General features: G+C 45.0%; 1 protein-coding gene across 1 annotated transcript; it reads right to left on the reverse strand.

The window, feature by feature from the left end:
* Window positions 1–8,977: 8,977 nt before the first annotated feature.
* LOC136653348 (vomeronasal type-2 receptor 26-like) lies at window positions 8,978–16,352 on the reverse strand. The gene is made up of 5 exons (XM_066630256.1): window positions 16,065–16,352; window positions 13,711–14,571; window positions 12,588–12,815; window positions 11,026–11,152; window positions 8,978–9,984 (listed from the first exon to the last, which is right to left on the reverse strand). The coding sequence occupies exons 1-5, from the start codon at window positions 16,350–16,352 to the stop codon at window positions 8,978–8,980; spliced, it is 2,511 nt and encodes an 836-aa protein (XP_066486353.1).
* Window positions 16,353–22,105: the final 5,753 nt, after the last annotated feature.

Genomic DNA, 22,105 nt, shown 5'->3' on the forward strand with positions numbered 1-22,105 from the left:
TATGTACTGTGAGGAAATCTCGGATTATACATTCATGTATTTGAAACTGCACCTAAGCATACGGCTGCCTTTCCAAGAAAAGAAGGCCCCAAATCTGCACTGAGGGGCTCATAATTTTTCTGATGTTCAACCTCTCTCCTTCTCTCCATATCAACAAATTAAAAGATGTCTTTTAGATATTTACTCACAACATCTGTTCTGAGATAATGAGCATTAAAGGTCACCATAGTTCCTAACAGGGTCAAGAGACCAGCAGTGGTTTTTGGTGTACTTGCAGTTGTTTCACAAATATAGAATGGAAATAAGAGGAATACATTTAGAACATCCAGAGATTTCTGTGGCCTTGCCCAAAGACTTTCTAGAGCGGTTGTACTCACACATTTAGCACCTACTTTTTAGAATGAGAATCTTTCCAGAAGTGATGACCAGAAGTGATGTCATGACCAGAAGTGACATCATCGAGCAGGAAAATTTTTAACAATCCTGGGCTGCAATCCTACCCACACTTACCCAGGAGTAAGTCCCATTTCCTATCATTGTTAAAAGCATATATATAATATCTTATGAAAAATACAGGTCTGTAACATTTCCCCAAACGCAGTCACATACCATTGTAGCATCAAGACTAATATATTAGTAGTTGGCAACCTTCAGTCTCGAAAGACTATGGTATCGCGCTCTGAAAGGTGGTTCTGGAACAGCGTCTAGTGTGGCTGAAAAGGCCGATTCGGGAGTGACAATCCCTTCCACACTGGGGGCAAGTGCAGTCTGTCCCTGGTCTGTCTCCCTGGCTATGGGCCTTCCTTCTTTGCCTCTTAGCCTCAGAGTGTTGGCAAAGTGTCTCTTCAAACTGGGAAAGGCCATGTTGCACAGCCTGCCTCCAAGCAGGCCGCTCAGAGGCCAGGGTTTCCCACTTGTTGAGGTCCATCCCTAAGGCCTTCAGATCCCTCTTGCAGATGTCCTTGTATCGCAGCTGTGGTCTACCTGTAGGGTGCTTTCCTTGCATGAGTTCTCCATAGAGGAGATCCTTTGGGATCCGGCCATCATCCATTCTCACGACATGACCGAGCCAACGCAGGCGTCTCTGTTTCAGTAGTGAATACATGCTAGGGATTCCAGCACGTTCCAGGACTGTGTTGTTTGGAACTTTGTCCTGCCAGGTGATGCCGAGAATGCGTCGGAGGCAGTGCATGTGGAAAGTATTCAGTTTCCTCTCCTGTTGTGAGTGAAGAGTCCATGACTCGCTGCAGTACAGAAATGTACTCAGGATGCAAGCTCTGTAGACCTGGATCTTGGTATGTTATGTCAGCTTCTTGTTGGACCAGACTCTCTTTGTGAGTCTGGAAAACGTGGTAGCTGCTTTACCGATGCGTTTGTTTAGCTCGGTATAAAGAGAAAGAGTGTCGGAGATCGTTGAGCCAAGGTACACAAAGTCATGGACAACCTCCAGTTCATGTGCAGAGATTGTAATGCAGGGAGGTGAGTCCACATCCTGAACCATGACCTGTGTTTTCTTCAGGCTGATTGTCAGTCCAAAATCTTGGCAGGCCTTGCTAAAACGATCCATGAGCTGCTGGAGTTCTTTGGCAGAGTGGGTAGTGATAGCTGCATCGTCGGCAAAGAGGAAGTCACGCAGACATTTCAGCTGGACTTTGGACTTTGCTCTCAGTCTGGCGAGGTTGAAGAGCTTTCCATCTGATCTGGTCCGGAGATAGATGCCTTCTGTTGTAGTTCCAAAGGCCTGCTTCAGCAGGACAGCGAAGAAGATCCCAAACAAGGTTGGTGCAAGAACACAGCCCTGCTTCACACCGCTTCGGATGTCAAAGGGGTCTGATGTGGAGCCATCGAAGACAACAGTGCCCTTCATGTCCTTGTGGAAGGATCTGATGATGCTGAGGAGCCTGGGTGGACATCCGATCTTGGGGAGAATCTTGAAGAGGCCATCCCTGCTGACCAGGTCGAAAGCCTTTGTGAGATTTATGAAGGCTACAAAGAGTGGCTGTCATTGTTCCCTGCATTTCTCCTGCAGTTGTCTAAGGGAGAATACCATATCAGTGGTGGACCTATTGGCTCGGAATCCACACTGTGATTCTGGATAAACGCTCTCTGCAAGTACCTGGAGCCTCTTTAGTGCAACTCGGGCAAACAACATTCCTACAATGCTAAGGAGAGAGATGCCATGGTAGTTGTTGCAGTCACCCCTGTCGCCTTTGTTCTTGTACAGCGTGATGATGTTTGCATCCCTCATGTCTTGAGGTACCCCACCTTCTCTCCAGCAGAGACAAAGGATTTCATGCAGCTCAGTGACGATGATCTCTTTGCAGCACTTTAGGACTTCAGCAGGGATGCTGTCTTTTCCAGGTGCCTTGCCAAAGGCAAGGGAGTCCAGAGCCACGTGAAGTTCTTCTAGGGTTGGTTCACTGTCAAGCTCCTCCAGCACAGGCAGGCACTCAATGTTGTTCAGTGCTTCTTCGGTGACTACATTTTCTCTGGAATATAGCTCAGAGTAGTGCTGCACCCAGCGTTCCATCTGCTGTGCCTGATCCTGGATGACCTCGCCTGTGGCAGACATCAGAGGGGCAATTTTCTTCTGTGTTGGACCTAGGGCCTGCTTGATACCATCATACATCCCCTTGATGTTGCCCGTGTCAGCTGCTATCTGTATCTTGGAACAGAGCTGGAGCCAGTAGTCGTTAGCACATCTCCTGGCAGTCTGCTGGACTTTGCTGCGAGCAGCTCGGAGGACCTGCAGGTTGCGCTCACTGGGACAGGCCTTGTATGCTGCTTGAGCTCTCCTCTTTTCCTCAATGACTGCAATTAGTCATTAGACTGCAATTTTCCTTTGTCTGCAATTAGTCATTGAGGACTAATATATTAAAAATACAATATTGAAATGAATGGGAATCCACCTGAATTTGGCTCGTAACCCACTTAGTGGGTCCCAACCCACAGTTTGAGAAACACTGTTCTAGAGGAAACACAAGTTTACATTCTCAAATGTCTGGTTTTCAGTTCAGCAGGTGAAATGGCTCAAATAGGCCCAGGGCTTTTTTTCTAATGGAACGCGGGGGGATGGAGTTCCGGCACCTTTTTGCAAGGGCCCCTCCCCTTCGGAGGCATTCCAGGGGGGGAGCAAAACAGAGGCATTTGCGGGGTGGGGGCTGGGGGGTGCAGGGTGGGCGGGCGCCTGGCCCCTGCCTGACCACACAACGACCCCCTCCTGCCCCCATCCCCAAGCTCTCGCCTGAGCCCAGCCCGCTTCCCCTCCCCCCACGCTCTGCTTCCCCGCACAGCTTCCAAGCTGGTGAAGGGCACAGGGGACACGCGCCGATGCGAGGAGGAGGATGGATGGACAGCCAGCCAGCCAGGGAGATGGGCTGCGGCATCCACGGAATGCCCAGGTACTGGCTTGGCGGAGGAGGAGGGGAAGGAAGCTGGCTGGTGCAGCCCCTGTGCCAATCTGCAGCACAAGCCTAGGCGTGTCTACTCAGAAGTAAGTCTCATTGTGCTCAATGGGACTTGCTCCTGGGAAAGGGTGCATAGCCTTGCAGCCTGAGAGCCCAAGCCTATGCATGTCTACTCAGAAGTAAGTTCCATTGTGTTCAATGGGGCTTACTTCTGGGAAAGTGACATAGCCTTACAGCCTGAGTAGACAGACAGAGGAAGGGCTCTGAGGCTGCAGTCCTCTCCACACTTTCCTGGGAGGTAGCCCCATTTACTCTAATGGGACTGACTTCTGAGTAGACAGGCACAGGATTGGGCCCTGAGGCTGCCATCCTATCCACAGTAAGCCCCATTCACTAAAGTGGACTTCTGAGTAGACATGTATAGGATTGGGCTCTTAGGCTGCAATCCTAGGCACTTTCCTGGGTGTAAGCTCCATTGACTAGACTTACTTCAGAGTAGGCATACCTAGGATTGGGCTCTTAATCCTGGCAGAGATATATATCTGCACCTGTTTTCACATGCTAAGGGCAGGTGAAAAGGGATTCTATGTGTGTACAATGTGCTGTCCAGCCTTGCCAGAGATCCTCCTCATCCTTCCCCCACAAGCAAGCCGTCCGCCAGCCAGCGTTTGCAGCTCCTCTCCAGCAATGCACAGCAGCTGCTCAGGGCAGCAGAGAACATACAATTGCATGCCAAGCGCCTTCCCAAAGACACAGAGTATTCTGATACCTGAATTAAACTATATTTAATCGCTTGTTTGCAAACGTAGCTGTTTCTATGTGCACCTAAGGACTCAGAAGTAAGTTCATCTTTAGGGGGGAAGCACATAAAAATATTTTATTTCTCCAATAAAAAATGGTGTAAAAATAAATAAATAAATAAATAAATAAATAAATAAATAAATAAATAAATAAATAAAAGATTAACAAGTTGTGAGTTCCTGCACTTTTTTTCCCTTTTTTTTATACAAAAAAAGCACTGCAAATAGCTATCTTGGACTGTGCACATGGAGGACAAATTCAGATGATATAACTTCACTCAGAACCCTTGCAGGCAGTCATTTTAGACTTTAGCAACAAGGTAAAAAAAAAAAAAAAAAGGATGATCTTCCCAACTGCACTAGGACCCTTACTGTAGCAAAGATGAAGGGTTGTCTTTGTCTGCTAAAAGTAAAACAAACAAACAAACAAACAAAAAACACCTATATGCAGGCACCGCTAAATGCGCTAGTGTTGTGCAAGATACTGGAAGTGGGAAAGCAAGAAGAAATTCTGCTCCAATATCTGCGTAAAAGATTGTTTTAGCAAAACTAGGAATTGGGAAATGTAAGTTCTTAAAGCCAACGTTTTAAAATATCAGTGAATGAGACACAAGATGAGAGTTTGTCAGAACAAAGTATCAAAGACAAGATATGAGAGAAGGAAGTGTGGTATAAACCACTTTCAAAAGGGCATGATAAAGAAAATCTAGACTAAAAAGGAAAAAAAAACACAATGTGACAGGAAAGCATTAAATCAAGTTTCAGTGGGATTCCTGGGGGGGGGGCAAAGCACTACGTTTTGCCAGGTGTCTCAATGTGCCCTGTAAGCTGCTACTCCCCCTCACCATTGGAGCCATTCCGAGCAGTGAGAGCAACATGGAGGTATCTCCTCCGCATTGCTGTCACTAGGCAGCTTACAGGGCAAGTTGAGGCGCCCTGCAAAACTTAGTGCTTTGCTTCCCCTCTAGGAAAGCCATTGTCAAGTTTAGCTGTACAATAGGATGAAGGATCCTTTTCATGAACATTTCCATTTTGCTTAAAGCACCTGCAGCACAGTGTAAAATGCACAGTTCGGAGGTTGTGCCTTGGAAGACACGGTTGTTTGATCCCACTTAAAGCAAGAGAGTCCCATACAAAACCCAGTCTCTAAAGGGGGCATCTGAGCCAACTGAGACACACCACTGAAAGAGATACTGAAAGTTCAGGGTTAGGACTTACCTTAAATTCACAAATGGAAATCCCTGCACACATTCCTGCACTTCAACCAGCCATAAGACTGGTTTACTATCACATATAAAATAAAATATGTTATACCAAGGCATAAAGTATTTTATGTCCTTACATAATTCTTTCAGATTCTTTCCCAGGAGGTGGTTTGTGGAAGGTTTTGGAACTGGCAACGAAGTATTTCTGAAAAATAAAGCCACCCAACATGTAATCTCCAGGCTGAAAATACTTATGAAGAATAGGGTCAGGATCCCACCTTCGGCATTTAGCATCATGAGCCCTGCATGCTAAATGTGGGAGCAGCATCAGCAGCAACACTGCCAATGTAGCCATAGTTAGTTTCCCTTCTTTTATTGCACCAATACTGTCCGAGTTGTACTAAAGAGGCTCCAGGTACTTGCAGAGAGCGTCTATCCAGAATCGCAGTGTGGATTCCGAGCCAACAGGTCCACCACTGATATGGTATTCTCCCTTAGACAACTGCAGGAGAAATGCAGGGAACAACGACAGCCACTCTTTATAGCCTTCATAGATCTCACAAAGGCTTTCGACCTGGTCAGCAGAGACGGCCTCTTCAAGATTCTCCCCAAGATCGGATGTCCACCCAGGCTCCTCAGCATCATCGGATCTTTCCACAAGGACATGAAGGGCACTGTTGTCTTCGATGGCTCCACATCAGACCCTTTTGACATCCGAAGCGGAGTGAAGCAGGGCTGTGTTCTTGCACCAACCTTGTTTGGGATTTTCTTCGCTGTCCTGCTGAAGCAGGCCTTTGGAACTGCAACAGAAGGCATCTATCTCCGGACCAGATCAGACGGAAAGCTCTTCAACCTCTCCAGACTGAGAGCAAAATCCAAAGTCCAGCTGAAATGTCTGTGTGACTTCCTCTTTGCCGACGATGCAGCTGTCACTACCCACTCTGCCAAAGATCTCCAGCAGCTCATGGATCATTTTAGCAAGGTCTGCCAAGATTTTGGACTGACAATCAGCCTGAAGAAAACACAGGTCATGGTTCAGGATGTGGACTCACCTCCCTGCATTACAATCTCTGAGCATGAACTGGAGGTTGTCCATGACTTTGTGTACCTTGGCTCAACGATCTCCGACACTCATTCTCTCGATACCGAGCTAAACAAGCGCATCGGTAAAGCAGCTACCACGTTTTCCAGACTCACAAAGAGAGTCTGGTCCAACAAGAAGCTGACGGAACATACCAAGATCCAGGTCTACAGAGCTTGCGTCCTGAGTACACTTCTGTACTGCAGCGAGTCATGGACTCTTCGCTCACAACAGGAGAGGAAACTGAGCGCTTTCCACATGCGCTGCCTCCGACGCATCCTCGGCATCACCTGGCAGGACAAAGTTCCAAACAACACAGTCCTGGAACGTGCTGGAATCCCTAGCATGTATTCACTGCTGAAACAGAGACGCCTGCGTTGGCTTGGTCATGTCATGAGAATGGATGATGGCTGGATCCCAAAGGATCTCCTCTATGGAGATCTCGTGCAAGGAAAGCGCCCTACAGGTAGACCACAGCTGCGATACAAGGACATCTGCAAGAGGGATCTGAAGGCCTTAGGGATGGACCTCAACAAGTGGGAAACCCTGGCCTCTGAGCGGCCCGCTTGGAGGCAGGCTGTGCAGCATGGCCTTTCCCAGTTTGAAGAGACACTTTGCCAACAGTCTGAGGCTAAGAGGCAAAGAAGGAAGGCCCATAGCCAGGGAGACAGACCAGGGACAGACTGCACTTGCTCCCGGTGTGGAAGGGATTGTCATTCCCGGATTGGCCTTTTCAGCCACACTAGACGCTGTGCCAGAACCACCTTTCAGAGCGCGATACCATAGTCTTTCGAGACTGAAGGTTGCCAATACAAAAAACTGTCCTTAGCACCTCCATGAGGAAAACAGCCTGACTTGGAATGATGGTTCAGTATGTGAATATCTTGAATATGCTATGTGGATATGCTTGTGGATGTGCTAGGGATGTAAGATGGTTTGGTTAGCAACAGAATCAATTACAGTCCTTTTCACAATTACAGGGGAGCCAATTCACAGTTCTATGTTCCCTGGAGCATTGTTGAAGAGCATCTGTTTGTCATGCCCAAACAGGATATTAGCTCCCTATTAGGTAGCTAGCAATGACCTCCAGCAAAACCAGCAGTTAATGACTCTGATGTCAAGACAAACAGGGAATTAATATGTTTGACTGTAAAAGAGCCCTGCAAAACAACAGAGCAATATTTTGAGGATTCCATCTACACTGAGAAACCAAGAACCATTTTCTATGTGTTACATGTATGCACATTTTATGCTGTAAATTCAGGGCATCCTGCATTATTTGTGGGGATTTCATTTCAGGAACCTTTGTGGGTAAGAAGACCCACAGATGATAAAATCTGTGGGTTTCAGGGGCTCTGTAATCTTCCAAAGATGACCGGAACTGTGTTTCGGTCACCTCTGGATGCTCCATGTGGCTCTGACCCACAGATTCAGGGATCCACAGAGAATTAAATCCATGGGTCCTGAATTCTCAGATACAGCAGACCCACTGTAAATTTATGTTTTATGTTGAAACTGCAGTTAAATGCATTTACTAAAATGTTAGGAAAATGCATTTGAAAACGAAATGCACTTAACCTCCACCAGAACAGGATTCTAATGCATTTTTTTAAGGTGAAATGGTACTAATCCTGTATCAGATTTGAGCACCCCCCAGAGACATTGATCACACCAGAAAGTCTTCTACTACCATAAAATGGCTGACAGCAACTATCTGTGCACATGCTAGCTGCCATTTTCCATATGTTCCTGCAAGAGGTGGGCAGAACTGGAGAAAGAGTGCCAGTATACTGCCAGACCTGGTGGCGGTGGGCAGAATGGGGTTGAGAGAAGGTGGAACAGGGGGTTGATGGTGGATCGGGGGTCCTGTTCAAAGGCAATCCAGAAACCTTAGTAGCATTCTATTCCTAACAATGACATTGCAAGGTCCGTAAAGAAAACAAGGAAAATTCCATCCAGTGGTGAAGATTACCAAGAGGAAAATATATATATATATATATTCCTACCTATCTCAGGCCACCTGACAGCTCTCAACAGTTAGAACAACTGCCTTATAGGATCTGTGGGGCAGAACTAATCTCGCCTCCCCTGACCACTATCAGGTCTAAGAAGAACCTGGTTCTAAGCAGAGAGCAAGGAGCAAGGGAGACTGCTGTCATCCTGCCTTGGTGACCATTCAGGATTCAGAATAAGGGCCCAATTCAATCCAATTTTCCAGTGCTGGTGCAGCCTTGTCAATGGGGCATGTGCGGCATTCTGTGGTGGGGAGGCAGTCGCAGAGGCCTCCTCAAGATAAAGGAACATTTGTTATGCTGGATCCTAGCCCCATTCCCAAGTCATGCGGCACAGCTCCAGGTTGCTCCATTCTGCTTGGACCTGCACCACCTCTTTAGGTGCTGCAGATCTGTGTAGACCCATTGGAGCTGCTGCCACTTTACCCGGGGTAAGGGGAAAAGTTTCCCCTTGCCTCAGACTGAGCTGCAGTCAGTCCCAACTGTGCACTGAATACAGCACAGGCCTCTTAGCCTGCCTGTTCCTGCGCAAGTTAGGATTGGGCCCTGAATCTGCTACAATGGGGAAAAAATGCCTTCGTTGGTTTCTTCTGCTGAGCTGTTCCCTGTGGTTCAATTCAGGCCACAGCAAAATCATATAACACTTGGGGGAAAAGATGAAAACCAGCAGCCCAGCACTGGAGGCTAAGATGGAGAAGATCTCCACAGCTACCGTGTATTTCCCCTTGGTGCTCAGGTACGTGGGAACAAAAGTCAACCAAACACTGCAAAAGACCAACATGCTGAAGGTGATGAACTTGGCTTCATTGAAACTGTCAGGCAGTTTCCTGGCTAGGAAAGCCACCCAGAAGCTGGCAATGGCCAGGAAACCCATGTATCCCAGGGCACAATAAAACATGGCAGGTGATCCCTCATTGCATTGCAGAACCATTTCTTCAATGACAGAGTGCATGTCAGCATCAGGAAATGGGGGATACATTGCCAGCCACAGAGCACAGATAAGTGCCTGGATAAGGGAACAGGAAAGAACTATGGTGATGGCCACTTTTTTCCCCACCCACTTTCTCATTCTGGAACCTGGCTTGGTGGCCATGAAAGCGACAATCACGGTGAAGGTCTTTGCCAGCACACAGGAAACTACTACTGAGAAGATGATGCCAAATGCAGTTTGCCGAAGGAGACACACCACCTTGTGAGGCCGGCCGATGAACAGCAGTGCCGAAAGGAAGCAGAGCAGGAGAGAGAAGAGAAGGGCGTAGCTGAGGTCTCGGTTGTTGGCTCTGACTATGGGGGTGTCGTGGTGCTTCATAAATGTTCCTAGCATCAGAAGTGTGACCAAAGAGAAGAAGAGAGCTCCAATGACTAAACTGATTCCTAAGGGTTCTTCATAGGACAGGAAGCTTACAGTCTTGGCCATGCACCGATTCCGCTCTTTATTGGGATATTCGTCGTCTGGACATTTGAAGCAGCTGTCCATGTCTGCAAAAGAAAAATAATTGCTGACATCAGGAAAGTAACAGAACATTGCACAGCTCCCCAGACAATACTACCATTTCCACTTCCATGCTGCAGGATCCAGATGTTAGTATGACAGGGCACAAGCATTTCAAGATGGAAGTGTGAATGCACCAACCATGAGTTGATGGAGAATTCTCGGGGGGGGGGGGGGAGAGAATGATTCCAAATCCTAAGAACATAACACAGGAAAACTCTTGTCCGAAAAGGTCAAAGGTCCATCTAGTCCAATTTCCTTTGGGAAGAGCACAGACGGGACATAGATCTTTCTTTCAGTGCTCTCCTAGAACTGCATTCAGAGGCAGAGTGCCACCCACCCCGGAAGTAGGATGTAGACAGTTTGACTAGTAGCCATTGCTAGACCATGCTTGGACAAAGCCCCTTTTAAAGCCATTCAAGCTTGTGGTCATTGCCACATCCTGTGGCATCCTGTGGCAATGCGTCCCATAGACCAGTGGTTCTGAAACATTTTAGCATTGGGACCTATCTAAAAAATGTTTCACATTACCTTCTACTCAAGCCTTTGTGGCTGTAATGGTGACTCCCTCCTTTAAGTAGCAGGTTATTTAACCCTTGATATACCCTCATGCCTTGTTCCCATTTCAGCTTGGGAACCAGTGCCATAGACTAAGTATGCAGACTTTTTGTTTCCCTAAAGTGCTGTGAATAGAGGGATATAAATCTGTTCATAAAAAGAAAGAAAGAAAGAAAGAAAGAAAGAAAGAAAGAAAGAAAGAAAGAAAGAAAGAAAGAAAGAAAAAGACCCCCCACTTACCTAGTCAGGGTACATTGTACATGTTCTCAGATGAGTATTTGTGCTATAACTATTTAGAACTATTCATTTAACTGTCTGTTATGACAGACTTGCACACCAAAATTCAAATAATAATAAGTAAAAATATCATTGGGTGATTTAATTCATGGGTACATTAATCTTGCATGGTGGTCACTTTGGATTTTGAATCACAAACTACAAATGATATTTTGGTACAATGCAACTCTCACCACTGTGACTGGAAATCTCCCCCTCTGGACATGGGATGCAGTCATAGCAGCAGAAGGGCTCTCCCTCCTTCACTTTCTTGCTAAATCCAGAGCGGCAGTGCTCATTGCACAGAGAAATGGGTTGCACCTGAGACACAATCAGAACAGGAGAAAATTCATCCTCTGAGGAACACACTTTAATCCTTCAAGTTCAGCAGACACAGTATGCATGCCCTGTACTCTTGTGAGTTTCCTGAGTGTGTTGAAAGGCATGATGGAATCTTTTAAGAAAACAACAGAATGATGTACAAGCTTACATGGGAGCCATGTCATTTCTCATGAACTAACTCTCCTTTCCAATGAACTGTAAGTATGAGCACTTTCCAATTATGGAAGAGTTGTGTCCATAATGTGCACTGGGGTAACCTATGGAAGTCCATGCCCTGCATCATCTCACTGAAAGGATATGAAAGATATTTACTTCTCTCAGGGGGAAACTGATCAAAGCCTAGAGTCACTTTATGAGATCACTTTATGACTCTTCCCATTGTTGGTGGCCGTTTTTGTGGTGTCACCCATCCCTGCCAGAAGGCCTAGAAAAGTATCTTACACAATGGATGGTACGAAAGGTTAAGTATTGATAGATAATAGTAGGCAGAACTTTGGCTTGGCCTCAAGAGATTCACTTTCTTTTTCCTAGAAATTCAGGTTAACCAGCTTGAGTCAAAGGCAAAATACTGGTTGGGGGATGTGGGCAGAGTCAATTGCCTCGTTCAACTGATGAGCTATACAATGAGATGAAGAAGCACAACTCTATATTGGAGTTCCTAGAAGATATTCTAATCCCAAAACTTAAAAATGGTCTGCAGAATTGGGCATGAACACACATGCGCACATAAACACACGAGGCATGCTTAAGGTTGGAGGTAGGGACAAGTTATCTTTCCTCAGTGTTAGTCCATTGAGGAAAAATTGTGCAGGACTGGTCAGCCGCAGACCTCTACAGCCCCGCGCTTGGGGCAAAGCTCTGCAATGGTGCCCCCCACGGGCTATCGCTGCCCCCTCTGCGCAGAAATCCGCCCCCCCCACTCACCAGAGGCTCACAGAGCCTTGTGCGACCTTCTCCCACATCGGGGAAACCTCTCTGAGGTTTACTGACCTATGAACTGTGCTTCCAAAAAACTGGAAGCACAGTTTCCGCTCCCGTCGGGAGCCTGAGAGAGGCTTCTGCAGGGTCCTAGTGGCTGGTGCCTGTGGCTTTTGCCCCAGGAAAGTCTATGGGAGGTACGCAACTAGGACTGGTCAATTTAAGGAGAACTGAAAGTCCAGCAAAAGGTGGAGGGAGATTAAGCAAGGAAATGAGGAACAGGAAATAGCAGAGGTATCTCCATACATGAATATTTCCATCTCTGTACATGTTTTATAGATGTGAATGCAGCCAGTGAGTAATGGGATATACACACATAATGGTCTTGGTAAATTTCATAATGAAAAAATTTACCATGCACCATATCACAGAATATGGTCTCCCTCCTGCTCATATCATTCACGGATGTCCTCACATGCTTGTGTTCAAGAACTACCTGGTTAAAGGACCTGTGCCATGCAATGGCATCCTCATTGACAGTGAGGCATTCATTGGAAGGAACCTGGGGGTCCATCTTGCCAACTTTCACTCTGAAGAAAGACTGGTTTGGAAATGTGACCCAGTTTATCACATCAGATGCTCCTATTAATTCCCCATTCTGATGAAAGGAAACCATGTCCCCAGCACTGTTGTTAAAGGACACATGTTTCAGAAAGTGGTGGAGCTGGATTGAAAAGGGAGACATGCGTGTGTCACAAAAGGTGCCATCAGACATCAGAGAACAGAACTGCCCATACATATAGAAAGTCACTACCTTCAATATATCTATATCTATATCTATTCATTCATTCTAGATACAGCTGTAATAATGTCAATTCACCCTGATACAGTGGTATATAAATATTTTTAAAGGTTAAAAATTCACTATATGCACAAATTACAAAAATATTCCTTTTCTTAGGAATGGATAAATGAAACACAATCTACAATCAATTTCAATCATACTTCAATCATAATAAAGAAGATGCTGTATATTATTCAGTATGTAAATAGAATATCGTTGCCATATAAATCGACACAAGGGATCAGATATTCTCTGAAGACTTTATCTGTTATTTACAATCCTACAAGCCAACACATGTTAAGCTTTGCTATAGCTGATGGATTCCACCTAAATTGAAACTTTTGAACCTTCAAAGTTGAGAATATCCTATCATTGCACCAGTACCTGCAGGAAAAATGAACCTTATCACATCTCAGCAAATTGGGCACAAGATCTGGGCCCTTCTGGAGCAGCCAGAGACCCCTTCTTTACCTTTTCCAATTTTGGGGGAGTTAAAGGAGACTGGTGTTGGTGCATGCACATTAATCCACCCAGATGATTCTGAGAGCAAAGCATCGAGGCTCAGTGGCCATCCCTCCCACTGTCTGGCAAATGGACTTTGTCAGAGGACTCTGCATCATCAGTGGGTACTCTTAAGAGGTCCAATTGCAGAAAGGAAATGCAAGTCAATTTAGTGACTCTAGTGAGGGACCATCAGGGAAGCCTCCTCAAGGTGAGGATTGCAGATGCATCAGCGCTAGAAAGCTGAACAAGATTGAGCCCCCAAAACCATTACCTTCCATGGATGATGATCCAGAATTCTCCCTCTCCTTCCTTCCATTTTTGCTCTACTTTCTGATGTGGATGAATACATGACATGCAGGGCATGAGCCACAGCATAGACTGCATTGTAGATACTGTAGCTGTGACCAGTTACACTCCTTGGAAAGTAATGCGCAGGCAGGGATTCCAGTCTCTCCTCTCCAGTGCAAACATCCTTTCCCTCACTGCGTGGAAGAGACTCTGGGAATGCACAGCCAAAGACATCTGTCCAGAAGTCCCTGATGAAACCATCTTCTTTATTCCTATAAGGATTTCTATCCAGGAGGAACTGGCGGAATCCTGGAAGTTCCCTGGTGTGCATTCCAATGGATAGAGCACCTTGGAGGATTTCTATATCACAGGCCCTTGGGCCAGAATACCATTTAAACACCATCTGGGCTGTGAAAATCCAGACTTTGCCTTTTGCCTTTTGAGCAGTGTGAAAATATGCTGGTATATCTAGCAAGTTTCTCAAAACAAACATGGAACGAGTGTCTCCATTGAAAACCAAGACATTGGCTGTGGTGTCCATGATTTTATCAAAGATTTCCTGCTGCCATATCCAATAGCGGCCTCTGTCACTTAAGTAACCTAAATTGGTGAACGAGTCCATGAAGGAGAAACAGATGCCACTCTGGGAAAACATGGGAAACATAAACTTCTTGAACCACTCTAGGTTGGCTGCATCTGCAGCAAAGAATGCAATCCAAGTCCACTTGAAATGGAGAAGCAACTGGAGAATCCCCTTGTACTGATGGGATTCATTTGGGGTCATCTGGTAGGTGGTCAGGAATTGGGTTTCATCCTTTATTATTGGAGCAGAAGCATATAAAAACTTAAGGAAATTTAGAGGATAGAAAGATTTTTGAAAAGAAATAGGTAGTGAGAATGAGTTTATGAACAATTTCTTGGGATCTTTATTACTAGTCAACTTTATGACTATTTCCGTCTTTGATATCACAAATGAGACCATATCAAATTATTAAAGAACAGAACTCATTTCTGTAGAGCAAAACAAGATTTTTTTTTTTTTAACATAGCAGAAATTCTAATCGAGCACAACAGCTTGAACAGGTACTAAGGAGAGCTTTGCAGTGAAAACAGAGAAATTTCATTCCTGTTTGCAGCTTTCCAAAGATGCTCATTGGAGTAGTGAAAATTCCTCAGATGGAAAGCAATTTAGATTTAGTGCAATTGCATCATTTTTGAGGGGGGAAAAACTTTTAACTTTAACTTTAAGAAATTATATGCCTTCAATTAAAAAAAATGCTCAGACCAACTTACAAGGTGACCTAGAAAAATGCAATCCAAATTCTCATATTAAATCAGCATTGTAATAGTTAAGAATTTAAAGCGAGGGCTTTTTTTAAGTTCTTTTCCTGATTCCACAATGACATCAGTGTGTTACCCAGTAAGCCTTTCTAAGTAGAGCAGTCCACAAATGGGATACCATAGTTAAAACAGCCCTCTCTCCAGCTGACATCTATGTGACCTCAGATGTACACCTCTGTGTACCCATGGGTGGGGGTCTTGTTGATGACTACAGCATCTGAACAGACTCATTTGGGAAAGAGTACCTCTTTAGGGATGTATGCCTCAAGTTGTGAATGGATAGAAAGTGAAGCACTGAGATGCAATTATCTCTGTGGCAACCTCAAGTGTCCAGTATTGTATCCAGTTTTGGTCGCCACATCTTAAAAAGTACATAGTGGAAATGGAAAAGGTGCAAAGGAGAGTGACTGAGATGATTACTGGGCTGGGGCACCTTCCTACGGCGTTTGGGCCTGTTCAGCCTAGAAAAGAGACGCCTGAGGGGGGACATGATTGAGACATACAAAATTATGCATGGGAAGGATAAAGTGGATAAAGGGATGCTCTTTACACTCTCACATAACAGCAGAACCAGGGGACACCCACTAAAATTGAGTGTTGGGAGAGTTAGGACAGACGAAAGAAAATATTTCTTTACGCAGCGTGTGGTTGCTCTGTGGAACTCCTTGCCACATGATGTGGTGACGGCATCTGGCCTGGATGCCTTTAAAAGGGGATTGGACAAGTTTCTGGAGAAAAATCCATTACAGGTTACAAGCCATGATGTGTATGTGCAAGCTCCTGATTTTAGAAATGGGCTATGTCAGAATGCCAGATGCAAGGGAGGGCACCAGGATGTAGGTCTCTTGTTGTCAGGTGTGCTCCCTGGCGCATTTGGTGGGCCGCTGTGAGATACAGGAAGCTGGACTAGATGGGCCTATGGCCTGATCCAGTGGGGCTGTTCTTAAGTGCCACCCTGGAGGAAAAAGGATGCTCAATCACTCATAAGTATCATACCTGTGGTATTCTGTAGGCATTGAAAATACTTGGTATCTCATAGGAGATTTCTGAATAAAGTCCTTCAATGAGTGCAACAAGACTGTCTTGGAGGTCACAGTTGTAGTTGGGAAAAGGTTTGTTCTTTGGGGAGATGAGTTGCAGTGCGGACTGATAGGTCCATCTAGCATTCAAATGACTGTCATAGATATTGAAACCCAGGGTGATATTGGGTAAGATCTTGGCATTCTCATTGATCTCCTTCACAGCAAATACCAAGGCCAGGATATGCTGGTAGTTTTCAGTCATTGTACTACAAAGAGATTGCCATATTGTACCATAAACATCTACTTCACGTAACAAAATTATCACAACTGTCCTATGAATATTTTCTTTTGATAATTCATGACAATATTTATCTGTCACCATTTGTGAGGACATTCTAAATCCAAGATGTACCTAACTGAGCATGAATGGCATGGCCCCAAGGTGGAAAAATATGCATAGGATTGTACCTGGGTAGATCAATAAATTCAGCATCCCAAACAGAACTTATTTATTTATATATTTACAGATTTATATCCCATTTCCCATCCCCAAAGGCCATTCAAAGCAACGGTTATCTAAAAGAACTCTGCCCCAACTTGCTTTACGGTAGAACAATATGATATGACATAAAGAATAAAACTGTTTTAAGATAGCTTTAAATATACTATTACTCCCCCACGTCCATCCGCCCCTCTGCATATGTGCCTGTGCTTTAAACATGGCCCATTTTATGTACACAGTTCCACTTACTCAGTGACAACTATGAACATTCTAACTATGTGGCACCCAGATTTTATTCAGGTGATGACTTCACGCCTTCATCACTTGTCTTCTTGATGTTTATCCATTGCTTAGAATGTTCTATCTATATGCATTTTGAGGAAATATCTGATTATACATTCATGTATTTGAAACTGCACCTAAGCATACGGCCGTCTTTCCTAGTAAAGAAGGCCCCAAATCTGCATTGAGGGGCTCATAATTTTTCTGATGTTCAACCTCTCTCCATATCAACACATTAAAAGTTGTCTTTTAGATATTTACCCACAATCGTCTGTTCTGAGATAATGAGTATTAATGGTCACCACAGTTCCTAATAGGGTCAAGAGACCACCAGTGGCTTTTGGTGTACTTGCAGATGATTCTCAAATACAGAACGGAAATAAGAAATAAATTTTGAACATCCAGAGAATTCTGTGGCCTTGCCCAAAGACATTCTAGAGGAAACACAAGTTTACATTCTCAAATCCCAAATGTTTGATTTTCAGTTCAGCAGGTGAAATGGCTCTAATAGCTATCTTGGACTGTGCACATGGAGGACAAATTCAGATGATGTAATTTCACTCAGAACCCTTGCAGGCAGTCATTTCAGACTTTAGCAACAAGGTAATCAGTAACCAAACTATATTAGGACCCTTCCTGTAGCAAAGATGGAAGGGTCATCTTTGTCTGCTAAAAGTTAAAAAAACACACACAAAAACTGTCATATGCAGGCACCTCTAAATGCACTTTTGTTGTGCAAGATACTGGAAGTGGGAAAACAGAAGAAATTCATTTCCAACATCTGCGTTAAAGATGGTATTACAAAACTAGGAATTGGGCAATGTACATACTTGAAGCCAAAGTTTTAAAATATCAGTGAATGAGACACAAGATGAGAGTTTGTCAGAACAAAATATCAAAGACAAGATTTAAGAGAAGGAAGGGTGGTAAAAACCACTTTCAAAAGGGCATGATAAAGAAAATCTAAAAAGAAAAAAAAAGTATTATGGCAGGAAAGCATTAAATCAAGTTTCAGTGGCATTCCTGGGGGGGAGGGCAAAGCACTACATTTTGCCAGGTGTCTCAATGTGCCCTGTAAGCGGCCCCTCCCCCTCACCATTGGAGTCATTCTGAGCAGCGAGAGCAAAACGGAGGTATCTCCTCTGCATTGCTGTCACTAGGCAGCTTATAGGGCATGTTGAGGCGCCCTGCAAAACTTAGTGCTTTGCCTCCCCCTCTAGGAAAGTCACTGTCAAGTTTCAAAAACATCACCACATTTTAGCTGTACAGCATTTTCTTTTAATAGGATGAAGGATTCTTTTAATGAACATTTCCATTTTGCTTAAAGCACCTGCAGCACAGTGTAAAATGCTGCTTGATCCCACTCAAAGCATGAGAGCCTTATACAACTCTCACCCTCTGTAAAGGGGGTGTCCAAGTCAACTGAGGCACACCACCGAAACAGATACTGAAAGTTCAGGGTTAGGACTTACCTTAAATTCACAAATGGAAATTCCTGCATACATTCCTGCACTTCATCCAGCCATACGACTGGTTTACTATCACATATAAAATAAGCTATGCTATACCAAGGCATAAAGTATTTTAGGTCCTTACATAATTCTTTCAGATTCTTTCCCAGGAGGTGGTTTGTGGAAGGTTTTGGAACTGGTAACAATGAATTTCTGAAAAATAAAGCCACCCAACATGAGATCTCCGGGCTGAAAATACTTATGAAGAATAGGGTCAGGATCCCACCTTCTGCATTTAGCAACATGAGCCCTGCACACTTCATGTGGGAGCAACATGAGCAGCAATACCGCCAATGTAACCATACTGACTTCAAATCATCCCCTTGAGCAAAGTTTCCCCTTTTTTACTGCACTGTCCTTAGCACTCCCTTGAGGAAAATAACCTGACTTGGAATGATTGCTCTATCTGTGGATATACTTGAAGCAAGGGCTAGAAGATGGTCTAGTGAGCAACAGAATTAATTACAGTCCTTTTCACAATTACAGGGGAACCAACTCAAAGTTCTATATTCCCTGGGGCTTTGTTGAAGAGTATCTGACTGTCATCTCCAAGCAGTATATTATCTCCCAATTAGGCAGTCAGTAATGACCTCCAGCAAAACAAGCAGTTAAAGAATCTGGTGTGAAGTCAGAGGAAATTAATGTGTTTGGCCTAAAACAATCCTGCTGAACAACAAAGCATTTTTAAAAAAGATTCAATCTACATTAAAAACAAACACCTGTTTTCTATGCATTGTTTGTATGTACATTTTATGTTGCAAATAGATATATGCTTTATGTTGAAGCTGTATTTGCAGCTATATGTATTTTACAAAAATATTAGGAAAATGCATTTGAAAGCAAAGGGTGCAATCCTAACCCACTTTCCAGCACTGATAGAAAGGCAATGCAACTCCGAGGTAAGGGAACAAGCATTCCCTTACTTTGAGAAGGCCTCCATGAATGCCACCCAACTGCAAGGTGCAGCACACATCCCATTGGCACCGCTATGCCAGTGCTGGAAAGTTGGTTAGGATTTGGGCCTAAATATACTTAACCTTCATCAGAAGGACACACTTCTGTGCATGAATACAATGGCTACTGTGATTTATGTTATTCTGAAGAGTCCTGGACTATTAGAAGACATGAGAAGTTGAGTTTTAATTTCATTACAGGTGCAACCTATTTATCCACGGATTTTTTATCTGCTGATTTGTCTCTGATTTGGGTGGGGAAACTGAAAGTCACACACCCCTTTGCCTCCTTTGCTGGAGTCTTGCTTGGTTTCCAGGCAACCCAAAACACTGCAAAAAGGCTCCACCTCACCCAGGCAGGGAAATAGCCCGGGAGCCCTGGAAGAGGTTTCCCTTGCCAAGGAACAGTAACACTCCTGGAGCCCCCGAGGCAGCAGAGAGCTGAGAAGGGGGGGCAGAAAACACAGGGCAGTAGCAACAGAGGGGATTGCTTTGAAAAACCCAGGGAGTGTTTCCCAATCCCCCCCCCCTTCAGACTGACATGGTGTAGGCTCTCCAAGCTCCAGCCTAGGGAAACAAAACAACCCAGCAAGCAAGTCTTCCCAGCAAGCAAAGTATGAGATTGAGGCTACAATCCAATCCACACTTTCCTGGGAATAAGTCCCATTGACTAGAATGGGACTTATTTCTGAGTAGAAATGCATAGGACTTGACTCTTAAAAGCTCAGCATCCCATCTGTGAAAGAAGTGGGGACAGCTGGCAACAGGGAGAGGCGCAGGGGAGGGGATTGATAACAGCTGCCTTAGTTTCCTTCCAGCCCCAAGTGTCAGGCTGCAGAGTATTTGCTTAACTCTATGGAATTTAGCACAATGAGTTTTTTCTTAATCTGTCACAAAACTCAGGCATATAAATAGGCTCCACCTGTATTCCATATTGTATTTAATTACTTGTATCTGCTTCTGCACTTTTTGAATTAAACGTGCTGCTAGTCTCATGGCCCAGTCTAACCTGGGCTCTGTGCTGCCAGAACTTGTGTTCCAGCAGCTCAAATCACTTTGTGGTAGTCAAAAGCTGGGTTGCTGCTGTCTTGTGCTTGTGGGCCACTGCCACAAATTGGCAGAAGAGCAGCACATGCAGCAACCACTCCCTCTAAATTGGTGGCAGGGGTGGACAGGGGGAGGAATGGGGGAATTTTTGGTGGGTGAACTAAGGAAGGGATGTGGTGGATACCAGCAGAACAGGCAAGCACCAGGGTCCTGTCCCCTTCCCTTATGCCAGCGTTATAGGCCGATGGTAAAGGAAAAATATTTTGCTACCTCTCCCAGGCCTCCTGGCAACTCCCCCACTATTGGAGGCAGAATGCACCCCATTGGTATGGTTGCATTGTTTCCAAAGGTGGGGGATAGGATTTGGCTCTGAATGTGGGCTCTGCAGTCTTCCCCTAATGTTCCTGTTTTCTGGACAGCTTTAGGAATGGCTAAACCAGTAGTCGGATTATACTGGACTAAACCAGTAATTCCCTAACTTCTCCTTGGAAGTTTGGGAACCACTAAGCCTTTGCAGGAGTGAGGAGAAGGCAGTGATGTGATCCCCATGATCTTGCTGCTACCAGGGACAGAGGGGGTGTTTTCACTTACCTCCACCTGTGCCAGCCTCCAGGGTGTGCACGGAGCCCTGCAGATGCAAAGTTAAAAATGGCAACTGGAAACCACTTCTGGTTTCACAAGCAAAAACTGGAAGTGGTTTTAGATTGCTATTTTTTTAAACTTTTCTAAGGCTTGGGGAGTCCTGCAGAGGCACCTGAGGGGCTCCCCAGAGACTGGCACAAGTAGAGGTAAGTGAAACCCCCCACCATCCCTAGCAGTGGCATGATCCTGGAGAATTGCATTGTTGCCTTTCCCCTCCCCTTAAGGGGCCAGGGACAAGTGCTTCCCAGGCTGGTGGGTCATAACCCACCAGTTTGGGAACCACTGGATTACATAGTCTATCCTGAGACTGAGTCACAGCCAAAGGGCATGAATCTTTGATGCATTAGCCCAGTTGGATGCCCCCTTACCTGCATTTGCTGTTTGGCCCAGGATAAAAGCTGTGATTGGCCCTGGAATCTGTCACTGGCACTGCTATTTAACACTTAACAACCTGAGCATATTGTGTTACTGTCTTGTTCCTTGCTGAACTTCTTTTATTTAGATTTGCCATTGTTTTGCATACAAGAGTGTCCCTAAATCCTAGCCTTCAGTTCAAAACTTCTTCTCACTCTCAGGAAAGATAGATAGCATGAAACAGCTAACGCTGTGATTGCCCATCTCCCTGTTGCCCCTATTTTCCTGTAGGGGTGTTGTTTAAGGGTCCAGTCCTATCCAACTTTCCAGTGCCAGTGCAACTGTAATGTAGACCCTACCAAGGGAACAAATCTCCCCTTATGTCTTGGAGGCTTCCATAATTACTCTCCCACCTCAGGATGCAGTGCACATCCCATTGTTATGGCTACACCAGAGCTGGAAAGTTGGATAGGATTGGACCCAGGCAGCCTAGTCCAGAGCTGCCTGGCATATGGGGCTATAGCGGCACCAAAAATGACCACCACTGGGGTTCCTCTGGAGAAGGGGACATTAGTCCCCTTTGCCCTGGTAAAGCGAGTAGATCCACAATGGGGCTACTCAATTCTATGGTGACCCATAGGTAGGCATAGAATCAAGAGCCTCCATGTTAGGTGGCATTGAGCAGAGACGCATTCCATAGGATTGGGCCCTAAGACAATTAAGC

Source organism: Tiliqua scincoides, chromosome 5 (assembly GCF_035046505.1).
Source record: "Tiliqua scincoides isolate rTilSci1 chromosome 5, rTilSci1.hap2, whole genome shotgun sequence".
Taxonomy (NCBI): Eukaryota; Metazoa; Chordata; class Lepidosauria; order Squamata; family Scincidae; genus Tiliqua; species Tiliqua scincoides.

Excerpts from the sequence above, each read along its gene's own strand:
- LOC136653348 (XM_066630256.1), bottom strand. The coding sequence starts at position 16,352 with ATGACTGAAAACTACCAGCATATCCTGGCCTTGGTATTTGCTGTGAAG. Across the intron at positions 14,572-16,064 it reads ATGCCTACAGAATACCACAG|TTTTTATATGCTTCTGCTCC; the intron begins GTATGATACTTA and ends AATTTCCTTAAG. Across the intron at positions 11,153-12,587 it reads GGCACAGGTCCTTTAACCAG|GTGCAACCCATTTCTCTGTG; the intron begins GTAGTTCTTGAA and ends ATTGTGTCTCAG.